An 18190-nucleotide genomic window follows, 5' to 3' on the forward strand; every position below is an offset into this window, starting at 1 on the left:
TGGCTGCCCCATCCCTGGCAGTGTTCAAGGCCAGGTTGGACACAGGGGCTTCTACACTCCAGTGGAAGGGGTCCCTGCCCGTGGCAGGTTTGGGGCTGAAGGAGTTTTAAGGTGCCCTCAACACAAACCAGTCTGGGATGCTATGACATAGAGGATGGGGACACAAGGGCACAAACCTGTGCTATGGGATCTCTTTATTTGCAGCTTTGATCTGGAGTGAGGTGACAGCAACGGCATTTGTCAGGGAAAAAATAAAGCACAACCATTAGATACAGTTAAAGGGTTGGTTAATTGGGCTATTGCCCATTCCAAGATCAATGCACAGGCAGGTAAAATGGATCTGTATGCACCTTAACCCATGTGATGACAACCACCCTGAGGTACAAGGTGACTTGGAGAAAACTCCATGAACAAACTCGCCAACAAAGTTTTCAAGTTGACAAGCATTTATTTCCTATTGCGGCGCCAGGAGACACGGGGGATAGCTCCTAAGTGTGCCGCTGTATTGCTATACAGGCCATCCTTATATATGAGGCTACACATGAATTATGTAATCTTCCAGAAAGTCTCCCACATGCATATAAAAAAATTGATGGTGGTCTTTAAGGGTCGTTTACTTCTCCCAACAATCTTCATAACTTCTGGCAGTCTTTGAAGCACCAGCTTAATTAACATTACAGACATGGCAATCATCCTGTCCTTCTACTTAATCAGTTTAACTGCTCCCATCCTGGACATCTGCTAGTCCCGGATACTCCCCAGTAGATGTTTACACCACCTTAACGGGTTCATTAACACCACAAACATAGCAATCATCCTGTCCTTCTACTTATCAGTTAGTTTAACTGTGCCCATCCTGGACATCTGCTAGTCCCACATACTCCCCATCCCCAGGTCCGGTTTTTCTATTCTGCTTTTCATACACTTTTCGTACTAAGGTCCTAAGGACCTGAAACTATGTCAACTACCTTCAAGCACCACAGTTATTTTCCATTACAAAGCCATCAAACCTAACGTTACTTAGAACTGATTACATTGTGCTTTTGTGCCTCCTTGTCTCATATAGGACCCTGGCAGCAAGTTCATTTTACCATCCAGCAGTCACTTGAGCATTGCCTTGCGTTGATCCCAGGCAGTGAGTTGTGGCTTTAGTGAGCTCAGGAAAGCAACCAAGGATAAAAGGATTTTTAGAGCTAATCGGAGAGAGAAAAGGACCAAAGCCCCTTACAGCTACATTAAAACAAGTCCCTGGTGAGCAGTACGCAGCACACCGCCGTGGCTCGCTAAGGGACGGGCTGGTTTACACTCAGACCTTTGCTCTGTCACCAGGCGGATGTGCCATACATCATTAGGCAAAGGGCTCAGCTCCTGTGCAGGGTGCCAGGGTGCTGTGTGTCACCCGGAAACGGGAACGCTCACCTGGGCGAGGCGCTGCAGGTTTGGGTTCATGGGAGAGCAGCTGGAGATCAGTGGTGTAAAAGCAAGTGTGCTGGTAATGCCATCACTGCTTGCCCAGCGAGGCAGCCGGGGCTGCTGAGCTCTCCTGTGACACAGCAAGTTCATGGACACTTTGGTGCCTTCATTTCCCCACCTGCAGGACTGTGTCACTATTACCAAACACCCCACAGCAGAGCGGAGCCTGGGACATCTCGTTCATTAGTGCTTTTAAGGTGCCCCATTAGATGCAAAGAGCTGCAGAAGAACCTGGTCCCAGTTAAAACATGGGCTGGACGAAATAAGAAAGGCTTTGGTTAGTGAAATGATGGAGAAAACTCTCCCAAACGCACGATTCCTCTGGATGGGGAGGAAAGTATCAGCTCAGCGCTGGGACTGTGGGCTCATCACATCAGCAGTGGTGGACAGAGCACAGTTCCATTTCCATTGACAGGAGACCCCAGTGCTGGGCTGTTCTGAGCAGACATTACTGGTGAATCACAGAGCATTCTCCAGCGTGCTTTTCTTAAAGGTTTCTTTTCTTCAAGGTTTCTTTTCTTCTTTCTCTTTGCACAATATGAAAAGCAGTAAAAACTGTGGGTGAAATTCCCCCTTCACTCTCGCAGAGCAATCCCACACCACCCCCTCCATCCCTGCACAGGAGGTAACCTCACACCTGGTACCTCTCTTGGCATGACCAGCAGCTGTGCCATGCAGTGGCTGTTCTGGCTCCTGGGTGGGAACACAGCCTGGTCTCAGACACAGCACTGGATCCTGGCTCTGGGGAGGAGCAATGGCCACAGAGGTCCTTGCTCTCCAGCAGGACTCCTGTCTCCTGGCACAGATGGAGCTGCAATCACAGGGGCAGGATGGAAGGAGAAAGGCAGTAGTGAGAAAGTGGCAAAGGGAAGGACCGAGCTTTGGCTCTTGCCCGGCCCCATGGACACACAAACACCTCCCCACCAGAGTAAACACATGCCTGGGGAAGGCAGAGCTGGTGCTGCAGGTGGCTCAGAGCTCTCAGTGTCAGGAGCTGGTGAGGAAAATGGGATTCCTCATCTGACCCCTTCCTGATGATACCAAACCCCATGAAAATGGATCCATTTGAAAACCAAGGCAAATCATTCCCAACACTAACACTGCTCTGAAGAAATCCATTCTCTGGCCTTGAGGGACCTTAGCACGGTGAGCAAGTGACAGGTCTAATGACATTCACCAGTGCAGAAAACCCTATTTCCTGCACTCATCCCTCTGAACCAGGAAGTAAGGATGTCTCCTGCTTTGATTTCCTTCCCTAGTGACAGCTAATCTCTGTTTACTGACCTCTCTGATCCAATTGGAGACAATAAAACACGATGTCTCACACAACCCCTTGGCTTTTGTCCTTGCACCAAAAAGGACTCTCCCTTTCTTTTAGTCCATTCTATGGAAGAGTGAATGGGATACAGGAACACCTGCTGGTTCCTGGGTTGGGAATGCTCCCCACCTCCTGCCTGTGGCACTGCAGCTTGGGGAGAGCTTGCTCCTTCCTCTGACACTTGCCCAGCACATTTCAGCCCCCTGGGTCCTGCAGCTCCTCCTCCTCACCACTGGGCACAGCCCTGGCACCTTTCTCTGTGCCCAGGAGGATGCAGCCACAGCCCAGTCCTGGTACAGCTCTGGAGAGCCCTGTGTAGAGCTCTCCTCTTTCAGTGATCCCACACTTCCCTCTTGTCACCTCTGGCTTCCCAGAGCAGCTTCCTCAAAGCACCATTCTAATGATCTAACTTAATAATAGAACGAAAGGGGAACTGGAATGAAGTAAACGCACATTATCTTGTTTCAGTACTCCAAGCTTTGTCCTCCATTGATTTATCTTGTCTAGAGCAGATTGACCCTGCTTCCACTGGCATTCTGCTCATGGGAGATGTTCTGCTGTTGCACGACCACGTCTGCATCCCCACTGGCAGGAGCACAGCCATGGTCTTTTGCCTACCTTCTCCCCTAATCCCTGCCTGCAGTACAAATACCACCCCAGTAATCTACTGATGCGCTCACCTTGGCAAGCCTCAGATGACTTCAGTCATACAGCATCAACACGTGAAAGCAGAAAGCTAGCTCCACACAGGACTTGATCACCAGATACCAGCCATAGGAAGCAGCTGCAATCACATTATCTCATGGCAGATCTCCAGTCCCATCTCTGCTGAGGTGCAGAGGACACTGCACACAATGTGAGGGATTCCCAGCGCCTGCACTTGCTGATAAATGCCGCTGCTGGAGGGTGAACATCAAACAACTGATAAAGGGTCTAAATGCAGGCAGTGGAGCCCGAGCCCCACACCAGCGCTGCCGAGCCTGATCCTCCCATGTCCCCTCAGCCCCCCACACAGAGACATGAGCACAGATGTGGCTCGGGGCTCTCCTAACACCTTCCCCTGCCCAACAGGCACAAAGGCACTGCTGAGCTGTGAGCGGGGAGGTGGCAGAGCTGGTGCCTCCCCTTAGGAGCCAGCTCACCCCCTGGGATCCAAATCTCTCCATTGCTCTGAGGCAGTGCCCTGCAGAGGACATCCCATGGCCCTGGCCAGGCAGGCAGGGACAGCCCCCCCGCATGCTGCTGGCCATGGGGTGGGATGCACCCCACAGCTCTGTGCTTACCCACTTGGCACCACCAGTTCCCTGTAGGCTGGAGTGGAGGAAACCAAAGCCCATCAAAGACCCCCTTGCCCTGTGACACTTGAACTTGCCATGGCCCTGGGGCTCAGGGACAGAGATGCCTGCTCCCTGTTTGTCACTGTCATCCCCAGGGCTGCACACAAGCCATGACCCCCTCTGGCCTCCCCTGCTGCAGAGCTTCCCCAGCAACCCCAGCTCCTGCCCACTTCCCAGCCTGTGCTCGGAGCAGCAATGCTCCCTGCTCAGCTGTGTTGGAGGTCTGTGGTCCATGATGGGTCCAGCACTCAGGTGGAGAGGATGATCCAGGGAGTGAAGTAATTTCCCGGAGGCCAGAGTGAGTCAGTCCCTGTCAGACCCAGGCCCCTCTGAACATGGGCATCTCTGAAAGGCTTTTAAACCATAGGAGTGGTGTTAAAACTAGGTACAGAGATGCACAGCACCAGCATAGAGCTGCATAGCACCAGCAGAGCTGCAGTGCCAACAGAGCTGCACAGTGCCAACAGAGCTGCACAGCACCAGCATAGAGCTGCATAGCACCAGCAGAGCTGCAGTGCCAACAGAGCTGCAGTGCCAACAGAGCTGCACAGTGCCAACAGAGCTGCACAGCACCAGCACAGAGCTGCACAGCACCAGCAGAGCTGCACAGCCTTGGCAGACTCAGCCCTTCCCCAGGACTCAAGGCTCTGTCACAGCAGTGTGCTACCACAGCACTGGGTTCTGTACACTGTTACTGACCAAGCTCTGAAGCCTTCACAGTGAAGCTCTGGAGTGCCCGAGACCTTTCAGCTCATGACAGAGGTGGCTTTGAAGCACTGGGGACCATCAGGACAGGTGGATGCAGCGCTCTGCAGGTCGTGTGCCAGCACTGCTCTGCATGGAGCCTGTGTGATGGGGTGGACCAGCCACGTGAGCTCTGCACCAGGTGTTCTGTGTCTGTGCCATGTTGTACCTGGGATGTATCATGGGACAGGAGCCTGGTGCTGTGAGTGGGACACTTCATGGGACAGGTGACTCGCACGTTGCTTCTTCCTCTGCAGTGAGGCGGTGCTGAGAGGTGTCCCGAAGCTCCATGGGCAGAGCCAAACGGGGCTGCATGTGGGCTCTCCAGGATCCAGGGATGGAAAGCACCAGGGCCTGTCTACAGAGGCCCCAAGAGCTCTTCTGGGTCCTTCCCTGGGAGGGACACAGGCCATGGACATGTCCTGCAGTGATTCCCTCCCCAAGCACCAGCCACCTCTGCACACATGGGGTGCTGCACATTAGCTCCAGATCCATCTGCTCAGCTCTCCCAAATCACAGCTTTTCACAGTCCCCTCTTGTCTGCTCTAAAAGCAGCAAATCCTGTATCAATGGCAACCACAAGAAGCCTGTGTAACTCCGAGTGTGTGTTTTTGAAGACAGTGACAAAGATACTCAGCCTTGAGGGATAAGGGTGTGTGGGCAGCAAGGTTTGCTTTGCTCTTATCTTGGACAACACTTCCCCGTGCTGGTGCCTCAGCAGCTGCATTTGGATCCCAGGGAGTTGTGACTCACTGTTTGCAATCCCCGAGCCCCCGAACTGAAGGCATGCCCTGCAAGGCACAGTCAGCTGGAACTGACAGGGGTTTAGGAGGATGCTAAAGCTTCAGTGATTCTGTGCAAGCACTCAGGACTGTCTCCAGACCTTGCCCGAATTCCTGGCAAACAGAAAACAGCCCCTTTTACTTCATTTAGATGAACAGGGTCTCGCTGGGTTTGTCTCATTCCCTGCTGCAGACCAGTGCTGATCACAGGGGGGTGATGCTCCCTCTCTGGGTCACACATCCTGCAGTGGGAAAGAACCAGGGCTCAGTGGGGCTGCCCCTGGGGAAGGGGTCACTGCCCACCCCATGTACACACATGCCCAAGGCCTGTGAACAGCCAGGCTCGGGCAGAGGCTTTGATTCAGCCACAGGGGCTGCTTGTGCAGGAGACACATAAATCCCTGCTGGCACTCACAGAGCATCACCCAGGGGAGGAGGACTCCAGGGTTTAGCAACCTGGTGAGAAACTTGCCTTATCTCCCAGTGAGCACTGCTCAGACAGGGGCTTGGGGAAGCGGCAGGCATGGCACGAGCTGCCAACCTCCACATAGAGCCATAGAATAGTTAGGGTTGGAAAGGACCTTGAGATCATCCAGTTCCAACCCCCTGCCGTGGGCAGGGACACCTCACTAAACCATGTCACCCAAGGCTCTGTCCAACCTGGCCTTGAACACTGCCAGGGATGGAGCATTCACAACCTCCCTGGGCAACCCATTCCAGTGCCTCACCACCCTGACAGTAAAGAACTTCTTCCTTATATCCAATCTAAACTTCCCCTGTTTAAGTTTTAACCCGTTATCCCTTGTCCTGTCACTACAGTCCCTAATGAAGAGTCCATCCCCAGCATCCCTATAGCCCCCCTTCAGATCCTGGAAGGCTGCTATGAAGTCTCCACCCCCTCTTGCTGCTGTGAGCGGGATCCTCAACTTCCTCCTGTCTGTTTAAAGCCTCTGCAAAACTGAGGCTTTAAAATCCAGGTTCAAATCTCTGAACAACAGAATTCCAAAGTAAATTCACCGGCAAGTGCTTCCCTTCCCAAAAGCAGAAGAAGAGGAGCTGATCCATGCAGAGATGGAAATTGAAGTTACTGTACTGAGCATGGCTGGTGAGGAACCATGGAATCATGGATGGATGGAACCATGGAATCACAGCGTGGTTTGGGTCCTTAAAGCTCCTCCAGTTCCAACCCCTGCCATGGGCAGGGACATCCTCCACCAGAGCAGGGTGCTCCAAGCCCCTGTGTCCAACCTGGCCTTGAACACTGCCAGGCTGCGCTGATGCGGTGACCCCCGTTACTCCGCGGGTCTGGACGGCTCTGACCCATCACCGGCAGCGGGCGGGTGCAGCCTCACGGGGTGCCCCGGGAGCGGAACCGGAGCCGCTCCCTCGCTGCTGCCGCTGTCCCTACGGGGCGCGGGAGCCGCCAAGTCCCCCCCGCCGAAGGGTGGCGCTGACGCTGCCGGCACCGCCCCTTTGGCGCGCCCCGGGCGCCTCCTGGCGGCCACCCGCGGTACCCATCCCTGGCTCCTTCGGTTCCGTTGCCGGTGAGGTTCAAGCACGGTTAAAAGGGGTTTTATAGCGAAGGGACCCCCTCGCTGCGTTGTTTCCTCCCTCCCGCAGCACCCAGCGGGCTCAGCTCCTCCCAGCACCCACAAGACACTCTCCCATTCCGGCACATCGTCCCTCTGTGCCTCCCAATGCTCCGCACCACCGCTAGGCACACACAGTAATTCCACTGAGCCTCATGGTCTGATGCAGGGAGGAACCCAGACTGTGTGTAAACCCAGGCGGAGAGAGGTGCAATGAAAGGTGGGCATGGAAGGGGGGAGATTCCTGTGGGAACTGAACCCCCGAGCAGGCAGCACCCGGCAGCATCACCTCTGTGCAGAGGCAGGACATGCACCCAGGGCAGCGTGGAGCTGAGCCCCACCATTCCCCATCCCACAGCAGGCAGAGGCCTCACGGTGTTTGCTGGGCAGAGGCTCAGTGCGAGTGGTGCTGAGGAGCTCAGAAACAGGGTGGTAAAAGGACCCAGGCTGGAAGAGCTTGTTCCCCCCGGCTGCTCCTTGAGGGTCCTGGCCAGGCCACGGCACCCAGGCAGGTCCTGCCTGCACTCCCATGCCTGGGAACTGCAGGACCTGGCTCAGGATTGAACACAGAGGAGTGGCTTCTGCCTCCCGCTGCCAGCCAGGAGCTGCCTGGGCTTTACACAGACAGACTTGACCAGGGCAGCACCAATAAAGCCTGAGCTCTTCCTCAAGCCACCACGGCAGCCATGTGCCTGGGGCTCTCCTCGGCGTTCCATTGGGATTTGTATTAAGCTAAGGTGGATCCAGGGTGAGTTCTGCGGCTCCCGCACAGCCCAGTGCAACATCTGGATCACACCAGGACAGATCCCATTCCCTGCTCCTCCTGTGGTCACAGCCAACCCGTTCCTTCAGGAACCTCCTTTCCTACTTGTGAACAGGTCACTGGGACTGATGCCCCAGCTCGGACTGCACCAGCCCTGTGACAGCAGCAAGGTAGAAGCAGCCCTGCCAGGGACATGGATGAGACCTCTCCCACTGCTCAGCCTGGCGGGGCCAGCCCCGGCTCCATCCCGAATGAACCCCCCATGGCTGTGTCCCTGGGGATGGAGCTGTGCTCTGCCCTCCGGGTCAGTTGGGTCTCCCTGAAGCTGCCCACCCAGTGCTGGGCTCTGGAGAACAGGGCCAGGATAAACACGGGTTCACCGGATAGCGGAGGGCCTGGAACAGCTCCTGCTGGAAGCACGGGGCTGAGGTGGGTGGGGGATACTGGGCGCCGCCATCATGAGCCTCCTCCCTCCGTGGGCGCCGCCATCTTGTGCCCTCCCCGTACAGCGCGGGCGCCGCCATCTTGTGCCCTCCCCGTGCTGAGTCGGCCATGGCGGGGCTGCTGTGCCGCCTGCTGCTGTGCCTGGTGGCCGGGGCCGCCGCCGAGCTGCTGCTGGAGGAGGCGCGGCGCTCCGTGGACCTCAGCACGCACCTCGCCAAGGTCTCTGCCGAGCTCAGCCTCGCCAATGCGGCGGGCACGGCCGCCTCCTCCTTCCTGCTGGCGCTGGAGCCCGGCCTGGAGCCCCGCCTGGCCTACCTGGGCGTGCAGGTGAGCAGCGGCGGCGGCCCCGGCGTGGGGGGAACCGGCCCCGGCCCCGGGCGCTGCGTGGGCCCCGCCGGCCGCAGGGCCACGTCGGCTCCAAGCGGTTCCGCTGGCGTGGCGGCCCCGCGCCTGCATCGTGAGCCGCGCCCCGGGGATGCTGTTCCGGTGCGGGCTGAAGTGGGGGAGGCGGGACAGGCGCTAGTAACGGCGGTCCTCGGTAACGGCAGCGGAGCAGCGGCGCTGGCAGCCAGCTCCTGCACCCCGCGCCCACGGTGCAGCACGGTCCTTCTGAGCCCAGCGGCCCCGTGCCGCTCGCTCTCCGCTATAGGAAAGTCACGAAGGCAGCTGCCCCTCCAGTGTCTGTTCTTGCACCTCGCAGTGTGTGTTAACGGGAAGCACTGTAAAAGGGGTTTGTTTTTGTGATAGCTTTCTATCAGCTTGTACTTCTGGGGTCGTGCCCCTGAAGAGTAGATAGGAGCCAAATGGAGCTTACCGCACACCCATTAAGTCTCTGAACAGCAGCACATTGATCAGTCTGTTTTGAAACAGGTGAAGGGTGAGGAAGAGGAGGAGAACACCTTGGAAGTGAGAGAGACGAAAGTTAAGGGCAAAAGGTGAGTCGATACCTAGTGTTGTGCATGGGGGTTCCAGCATCATCCTCATAGTGCAGCAAGAATACAGCCTCAGTCCCGCATAGCTGGAGATCCCAGAGTCTTCTGGTGCCCAAAAGATCCACCCCGTACTCAGGCTGCACACTGGGTGCTGCAGAGCCAGGGCACACAGGCACCCCTACCCAATCCCTGCAGCCCAGGAGGCCCCAGTAGAAGCCATTTCCCTCCCTCAAATGCTCTTTAATTGGGAGATGGCACATGTGGGTTTAGGTCTCTGCACTGAGCCCAGCACCAGCAGCACATACCCGCTCCTCACAGCCACCCATATCTGAGAGTGAGGGCACAGACTTGTAAGGGAGAGCTCTCTCTTAAACGCAGCTCAGGGGGTCTCAGCTGTGCTTAGGCTTGTACTCAGTGCCTTGAGTAATGCCCTGTCCCTTTATTAAGGGATATAGGTAAGAGAAGCATTGTAGCTGTGACCATGCTCTTACCCAAAAGCCTGGCAATTGCAATTACAGATTGATCCTGAGTGTTCTTTGGCACCAGTGGGTTTGTGAAGTAAAGACTAACTCCTGGACACAGTTCACCCTGTACTGCCTCCCCAGTCCAGGGTAAACACAGCCTCTGGGGCAGGACATCCGTGCACCTTGGAGGAGCCGCAGTCAACCGTGGGGGTTGGAACTGTGGGAGCTGTAAGCCCCTTCCAACCCCAACCAGTGAGTGATTCTGTGATAGCTGGGCTCCATCCACAGGGGATATTGCAGGGGTTGGATCTGAGCGCTCTCTCTCAGGGCAGATCTCTCCTGACTTACCCGTTCTTCCATCCTTCCAGTGGGAAATTCTTCTCAGTGAAGCTGCCGTCTCCTTTGGCACCGGGAGCCAAGGTCCGCGTGTCTGTGGAGATGGTTTTCACGCATGTCCTGCAGCCCTACCCCACCCACATCACCCAGAGCGAGAAGCAGTTTGTGGTCTTTGAAGGGAATCACTATTTCTACTCCCCATACTTCACCAAGAGCCAAACAACCCGGGTCAAACTGGCCTCCAGGAACGTGGAGAGTTACACCAAGCTGGGCAACCCCTCCCGCACCGAAGACACGATCGAGTATGGCCCCTTCAGGGACATTCCTCCCTACAGCCAGGTAAATGTCTGTGCAGGGAGGTGGTGGCTCTGCACAGAGCATCTTGCTAAGATGCCACCTGCATATCACAGGCTGGGGAGTGGGAAGCAGAGGCTTTTGGTAAGAGTCACAGGTCAAGCCTGAGTTAGCTTGCATGGAGGTGGGAGCACGTGCTCCAGTAAGGTGCTCCTCGTGCAGATGTGATTGCTGATCTCTGCTTATGCGTGGCTCTGGCAGGGGTGTATTTGCAGTGGGGAAAACTGCACATCTGGATCGCTCACTGTTCTCAGCCAGATGTGAGAGAACACCCCAGGTACCCAGTGCCTTGTGTGAGCTGGGCAGGGGTGGCTCAAACCTTCCCGTGCACTCAGCTTCACCTCTGTGAGTCTGTCAGGGAGGTTCCTGTGTGGGACAGGAAGATAATTCTAAGGGGAAGCTGCTCCTTACTTCATATCTGATAGTTCATCTTCTCCCTTGTCAGGACACTCTGAAGGTGCACTATGAAAACAACAGCCCATTCCTGACCATCACCAGCATGACCCGGGTCATCGAGGTGTCTCACTGGGGGAACATCGCGGTGGAGGAGACGGTTGATTTGAAGCACACAGGAGCAGTGCTGAAAGGGCCTTTCTCCAGATATGACTACCAGCGCCAGCCAGACAGCGGCATCTCCTCTGTCAAGTCCTTTAAGGTTGACATTTTGTGTAATTACTGAAATTTGGCTTCTTTCTTCCTGTGGTTTCCCCCTTTCTTGCATCCCCAGAGGGGAAAAAATAGAGTTGTCCTTTTCTTTGGTACCATACCCAAACCTCTGATCCGTTTTCAGAGGGCTCATGCTGGACAGGAATAACTTCTGGAGGTAGAATTAGGAGGTTACTTGTTTCATCACATCTGTTGGGCAAACAAACTGCGTGTACCTGGGCAGGTGGTGTCCCTCTGTGCTCCCACCCAAACTCGGGCACCCTCTAAATTCCTTAATCCCTGTGTGGATAGTTCTGCTTTCCATCCTCCACTGTTGAAGGGCCATTCATTCTGTCCCCACCCTCTTATTTTCAGAGTGCCTGCCTTGTCATATCCTCATCATGTTGAACAGCATTAGTTGGAAGCTGATCCATTCATTCCTTGCTCACAAAGCACTCAGTTCAAGCTGTGACTCTGCTGGCCAGATGTGAGAAGTGTTTTGTGTTTTCATCTGAACCAAACCCTTTCTCACTGCTGGAAGCCTCCAGGGTTGGTGTTGTCATTCTTTAGGGTGGTGCAGCCAAAGAGAACTCTCATTTTGCTGAGCACAAAGGCAGCAGCAAGCTCTGTGGGGCAGCGGGCTGGAGCGGAGAGGGAATTGTTGTCCTGGTGGGCAGGATGGGCTCCCTCGCTGTCTGGGGTACTGGAAACTGCACTGGAAGAAGCGCATCCATTTAGAGTCCAAGTGATCTGGGGGCTGGCAGCCACTTGTGTGGCTCATTGCATATAATAGCACAATTTCACTGCTCAGTGCAGCTGAATGGCCATTTTGCAATTCCCACCTGGGAGCAGGGTTTCCTGATCCTGCATAGCCATTGCTGCTTTTCCCAGTTCCACTGGGAATAACTAATGAGGCACTGACCGCTGCTCCTCTCCCCACAGACCATTCTCCCTGCTGCTGCTCAGGATGTCTACTACCGAGATGAAATTGGAAACATCTCCACCAGCCACCTCCTTGTCCTGGATGACTCTGTGGAGATGGAGATCCGGCCCCGCTTCCCGCTCTTTGGGGGATGGAAAACCCATTACATCATTGGCTACAACCTACCGAGCTATGAATACCTCTACAACCTCGGTGGGTGGCACAGGGGAAGGGAGCAAGAAGCTTTCTCTGTGTTTAGAGGTGGTTGCTATACAGTACAGAAGTGAAAGCTGTGCCATGCTGCACCTCAGCAATGAGAGTTGCTGGCTCATCTTCCTGGAATGTGCAAATCCACCTTCTCTGTGCTGCCTTCAGGCTTTTGCAGACCTCTGGTTGAAATGGACTCGAGGGAGCTGGTGGCCCTGCTGCACAATGCACCCTCACTCCTATGAGGAGCTGAGCTTCAGGGTCGCCCCTTGTTCTCCGAGCAGCTGTAACCCCCTGCTCTGCCCTCCCTTAGGTGATCAGTATGCCCTGAAAATGAGGTTTGTGGACCACGTGTTTGATGAGCAAGTCACAGACTCCCTGACTGTCAAGATCGTCCTGCCAGAAGGTGCCAAGTAAGTGTCATTGCTCCTGCCTTGTTACTGCAGATGCTGCTGTGGTGGTGGCACTTCTCCAGCTTACTGGAATGGCCTGAGGACAGTGAAAAAAAAACATTACTGTGCCTGTGGAGGAGAGCTTGGAACACAGCTTTGCTTCCTTTTAGAGTGGTGTTTAAAGTGCATAATTGGCCTTGTGCTCAAGGCTACGGTTGGCCAGCCAAGTCTTAGGTTACATCATCTCAGACACTGTGCAGTCATAGGGGACTGGTTTTATCCACAGGAATATCCATGTGGACAGCCCCTACGAAATCAATCGTGCTTCAGACGAGCTCCACTACACTTACCTGGACACCTTTGGACGTCCAGTTATTGTGGCACACAAGAGCAACCTGGTGGAGCAGCACATCCAAGACATCGTGGTGAGTGTGGCCTCTCTGTGTGGTTTGTCTGAGCACTTGTGTCCCCTCCAAACTCACCAGCTGCCTGAGGAGAGGAGATCTCTCCCATAGTAACAGGGGTCACTGCTTTCACTCAGTGTTTGGAACTTCTCTTCTAGGTTCATTACACCTTCAACAAGATCCTGATGCTGCAGGAGCCTCTGTTGGTGGTTGGAGCCTTTTACATCTTGTTCTTCACTGTGATTGTCTACGTGAGGCTGGATTTCTCCATCACCAAGGTGCTGTATGCTGGAGAGCCCTGTGGGAGCATTAGTGGCTCACTCAGCTGAGGGATGGAGATCTTTCACAGCAGTAATTCCTACTGAATGTTCCTGCTGATCAGATACTTTACTAGATCCTTAACCGGAGCCGTTTTCATACTGCCTGAGCATTGATACTCCTGCAGGGTTTGAACTGGTGTGCTCAGGATGACCAGAGTTTTGCCTTCTGGATGAGAAGGAATTCCCCCCCGAGATGCAGGGATGTCCACAGTTCTTCTGCAGTGTTTTCACTTTCCTTGGGCTAGGCTGACTGCTGAAAGGTGCTTGTCCCAGTCAGTGCTTGCACCATTCACCATTCAAAGGAGCAAGTTCTGCACCAGTCCTGTGCCAGACTGCAGCTGTAGCTTGATGGAGGTTAAAGATAGGACTGCTTTGATCTTCCCTTGTGTCCTGTTGCAGGATCCAGCTGCTGAAGCCAGGATGAAGGTGGCCTGCATCACAGAGCAAGTGCTGACCCTGGTGAACAAGAGGCTGGGGCTGTACCGCCACTTCGATGAGGCAGTGAACAAATACAAGCAGTCACGGGACATCTCCACTCTCAACAGTGGCAAGAAGTCTCTAGAGACAGAGCACAAGGCCCTGACAAACGAAATAGCCTCTCTGCAGTCCAAGCTGAAGACAGAAGGCTCTGACTTATGTGATAAAGTAAGAAATTGTAATGCATTTTTGTTAAGCTCTCCTGTTCTTCTCCGTCATCTGTTCTATGTGAGTTTTAATTTGGGGGTTAGTTTCTGCAGCTTGTCTTCTAGGGCTTTTTTTCCTCTGGAAATGGCTTGATCCTTGCCAGGGTGTGAAGAACAGGTTTGTTTGCAGTACTGGTTATGCAGCTCTGTAAGTGCTGGTGCTAAACAGCTGCTTGTGCTGTTCCTTAAACAGCCCTTGAACCAGCTGCAGGATCTGTTCACATGAATGCTTCTGTAACACAATCCTGATGCTTCTCACGGAGCTTGTGACAGTGACAGGCAAAAAAAGGAGGCTATCAACACGTTATCAGTCCCAACTACACTACTGACACGAGCCAGACCAAAATCTGCTCCCTCATCTTGCACGTGTGAATTTGGTGCTGACAGAAGCTTGGTAACGTGATGCTCCTCAGGGGGCATTTGACTGTGCCACGTTGAAAGCCACAGCACAGTGAGCACACACTGACCTGGAACAGCCACTTCACCTGAAGTGAGGGACACTTTAGTCTAAGGTCCACCTTGCTTAATCTGTTACTCAAAGAGTAGCTGTGTCATTACAGACCTGCTTCTCACACACCATTAACTGCAGGGATGCAGCTTCCTGCTGTCATAGTTGTGATTTACCTGGAAGCCGTTGTTAAGCTCTCTTTAACAGTCATTGCTCCTCTGTCTTGCTGGTGTGGCTCCTGGTTCCTTAGAGCCCTTTTATCTATGCTGCTTAAATGCACATTCATGAGATACTTATAATGTGATGGCCAAGAGAGGGGATGGCTCAGGAGGCAATAGTCAGGGACTGGAGATGTTTCATTTAGCAGAGGCTTCATCTTTTACTCCAGCTTGAGCATCTCTTCTATTCCAGCTTCACTGCAGGGATATTTTGTTGTCTGCTCCGACATTCCCTGTGTTTCTCCTCATCAGGTCAGTGAGATTCAGAAGCTGGATGGGCAGGTGAAGGAGCTGGTTCTGAAGTCCTCGGTGGAGGCGGAGCGGCTGGTGGCCGGCAAGCTCAAGAAGGACACGTACATCGAGAACGAGAAGATGCATTCCAACAAGCGCCAGGACCTGGTCACCAGGATCGACAACATCCTCGATGCGCTGTAACTGCTGGCAGTGCCCATGTGGAGGGGAGAGGAGCCTGGGAGGGGACACACATTGAGCCCAACCTCCTGCCCAGCAGCATTAGGGGAAAAGTTGATGTGAAATGTCTGAAAGTACATTTTGGGTTTAGATTTTCCTGTAGAGCCTGTCTGCTCAGCAGCGTGCTGCGCAAGGGACCACACCATCGCGCTGTTTGGCTGGGTAACGGGGTTCTTCACCAGACCTGGGACTCAGACAGGTTATGTCTCCCACTCTGGGTTTTCCCTGTGTAGCTGTGCCCTGACTAAACGCACGCAAGCAGCCAGTGTGAGCAGAGACACGCTCGTGGCAAATCTGAATGTTGCATCACCTCCAGGAAGAATAAAACCTTTGTTCTACTTTGAAATAAACCCACCACTGCCTCGCCTCGTGTTGGACCGGGCTGGGGAGGCAGAGGGGCTGCTGCAGGGGCTGGGTGGCCCCATCCTGCCCAGGGCCAGGCAGTGCAGTGCGCTGGGGACTGCGCTAACACCTGGCTCCTTGAAAGCAGAGCTCTGCCACCCTGCAAGGTCCTGGCCACCAGGGAGAAAGGCAAGCCTGTGCTCCTTAGGGATGTGCATGCCTCTACACCTTTATGGGGAGATGATAGATACAGCACACGACATAGCCCCTGCTGCTACCTCTCACTGTGGACCATCCCTGAATCCCTGTCCTGACCTCTGCCTTGCTCCCCATGGAGGTGCTGTTGGGAGCCCTGAGGCCACAATCCTGCCTGACCAGGGTGGGGACGACCAACAGCTAAAATCATCATGAACACATTGAGCCAAAACACACACACAGTACTTTGGGAGGTACCAGAAGTGTCCAACACCAAACAGGGCTGTGTGTCTGGGGCAACACGGGCAGGTGCAGGGGAGAAGAGGGATCAAACCAATGGTCCCAGCAGCACCCTTAACCTTCTGTGGCAGAGGGAAGGCAGTGCTACCCTTCCTTCCCCATGTTCCCAGCTTCTACCTGGCTTCACAGGCAGCCCAGACCCCCAAGAGTGCAGTGGAGCTTGTGCCCAGGGGGGCTGATGGTGTCTCCGTGTCTTTCCCTCCCTATCCCAAGGGCTCTGCTGGATCACACACAGCCCTCCTGCTCCTGGGCAGCTTCAGATCCTGCTTGTTAAAGGGAACCATGGCTGCAGAGACAGCAGCTATAAATAGGCAGGATGAAGGCAGCTAAAAAAGCCTCCAGTCCCTGGTGGGAGCTGCCCCAGTTCCAGAGGCCAGGAATAAAACAGCAGCTGCAAAAGAGCTGCTTTGCTCCTTTCCCTTCTGCTGCCTTCTTGGGTGGGTGCAGCCTCCTGCACTCTGAGCCCATTCTGCCCCCAGCGCTGCTCCCTTGGGGCCAGTGCACACAAAGGGCAAGGGCAATGGGGTGAGTGGCCCAGGGATGTCCCCATTCTGGGGCTCACCGTGGGTCCAAGGCTCATCTCCTATGCGCTGTTCAACTGGGGAATGCAGTAGGGTGGACACACACACGCTGTGACGCTCCCCAGCGTGAGCTTCATCCCGCAGCGTGGTCCCCAAACTTTTATCTGCCCCCCCCCCGTGTCAGCAACCCCCATAACTGTGGAGACCACCACGAGCAGACACCGCAGACCCCAAAGCACACAGAACTCCCCCTTGAGCACCACCACAGGGGCAGCCCGCAACAATAGCTCATACCCAGGGAGCCCCTTCAGCAAATAGCAGCAGTGAACTACAAACCAGAGCAGCTTCTGTTATGGGGATAACCCAGGAAAGGAGGAGGGAACAGCCAGCACCTACCAGGAGCTGCAGGAGAGCCAGAGCTGATGGTAGGAAACGGCTCAATCAGGGCTGCAGCTGCTTGTCTCTGCCAAATTTAAAGGGAGCGGAGGGGTGGGTCTGTGGGGGGGATTGCAGAGCAGCAGAAGCAAAGGAGGGCTCAGGTAGAGCAGCACCTGAGAGCCTGCAGCAGATTGACATCTCGTGGGTGATTGATTAAAGCTGAGCCCCGCTGGGACCCCATGGTTGGTTCTGCTCCTGTGGAGAAGCTTGGAAAGGTTGGAAGGGCTGAAGTTTGCCTTTGCAGGAACAGGAACGAAATGAAGAGAGAGGGGAGGAAAAGGAGTCTGTGTAGAAGAAGGAAAAGGAAACCACACAAAGGCAAGATTTGCCGGCGAAAGCGAGCAGCCATGATTTCAGGTCCCCAGCTCAGCGCAGCCTCAGCTCAGCTCAGTGCGGGTGGCTCCCCACAGGTCCCCAGTGCTCCTCACTGCTCCCTTTGCACCCCACTGCTCCCTTTGCACCCCACTGCTCCCCTCTCACCAGGGTGCTGCCCCTCTCCCGGAGGTCCTGAGCAGCCAGGGAACAGCTTCTCCCTCTCACCTCCACACTGACGGTGCTCCAAGGGAAACCACGGGAGCAAAGCCCTGCCTGGGACGGTCCAACCCCTCCTCCAGTGGATGCTCGACCTCAGGGGCTGCAGAGAAAGCCGGGTTTTACAGTCATGGGTGTTGTAACCCGCACCCACAGCCCCAGCCCCATCCATCTCCAAGGCGGGGCACAGCCCGGTGCTGTTTCTGCCCCATGGATGCTGCCTCCCCTCCCTGTGACACCTCCCTCCGCTCCGCAGGGACCAGCTGCCACACATCATCACTGAGCTGGGCTCAGAGCAGATCCCGCAGGTCTGCGGCCAGCTCCGGGAGGTGCCAAGTGTCTGGGAGCCCAAACCCAGCCTGGTTTAACAACGCCTCTTCCAGCTGAGCTGGCCCCACTTCACAGGGAGGCAGAGCCGGGATTCATGGGTGAGCTCCGTGGGAGCAGCTGAGCTTTGGTGCTGCTGAGTTACAGCCTTGGGAGACATTCACCCCACACACCCCCTGCACCAGCACAGGGGTTTGGTGAGCTCCCAGGTTCAACAGCATCCATGGTCTGCTCCCACCATCTGTCCACGGAGCATCCCCAGCAGCCCCTCGGGTACTGCAGCCCCATGG

General features: G+C 55.0%; 1 protein-coding gene across 1 annotated transcript; it reads left to right on the forward strand.

Annotated features, from left to right (window-relative positions):
- The first annotated feature begins 8516 nt into the window (after positions 1 to 8516).
- Positions 8517 to 15596, forward strand: RPN1 (ribophorin I). The gene is made up of 10 exons (XM_062636527.1): positions 8517 to 8777; positions 9321 to 9385; positions 10215 to 10521; positions 10982 to 11191; positions 12124 to 12316; positions 12624 to 12723; positions 12989 to 13127; positions 13265 to 13384; positions 13826 to 14071; positions 15028 to 15596. Exons 1-10 carry the CDS (start codon positions 8559 to 8561, stop codon positions 15208 to 15210), a joined length of 1782 nt encoding a protein of 593 aa, XP_062492511.1. The 5' UTR covers positions 8517 to 8558; the 3' UTR covers positions 15211 to 15596.
- The last annotated feature ends 2594 nt before the right edge of the window (positions 15597 to 18190 follow it).

The sequence above is a fragment of the Pezoporus occidentalis genome, unplaced genomic scaffold (genome assembly GCF_034315485.1).
Source record: "Pezoporus occidentalis ecotype Australia unplaced genomic scaffold, CSIRO_AGI_Poc_V1 ctg114, whole genome shotgun sequence".
Classification (NCBI taxonomy): domain Eukaryota; kingdom Metazoa; phylum Chordata; class Aves; order Psittaciformes; family Psittacidae; genus Pezoporus; species Pezoporus occidentalis.

What these genes read in the sequence shown, in the direction of transcription:
- RPN1 (XM_062636527.1), top strand. Translation starts at nt 8,559, where the DNA reads ATGGCGGGGCTGCTGTGCCGCCTGCTGCTGTGCCTGGTGGCCGGGGCC. An exon ending in GTCCTGCCAGAAGGTGCCAA is followed by an intron (nt 12,724 to 12,988) that starts GTAAGTGTCATT and finishes TTTTATCCACAG; the next exon opens with GAATATCCATGTGGACAGCC. An exon ending in AGCACATCCAAGACATCGTG is followed by an intron (nt 13,128 to 13,264) that starts GTGAGTGTGGCC and finishes CTTCTCTTCTAG; the next exon opens with GTTCATTACACCTTCAACAA.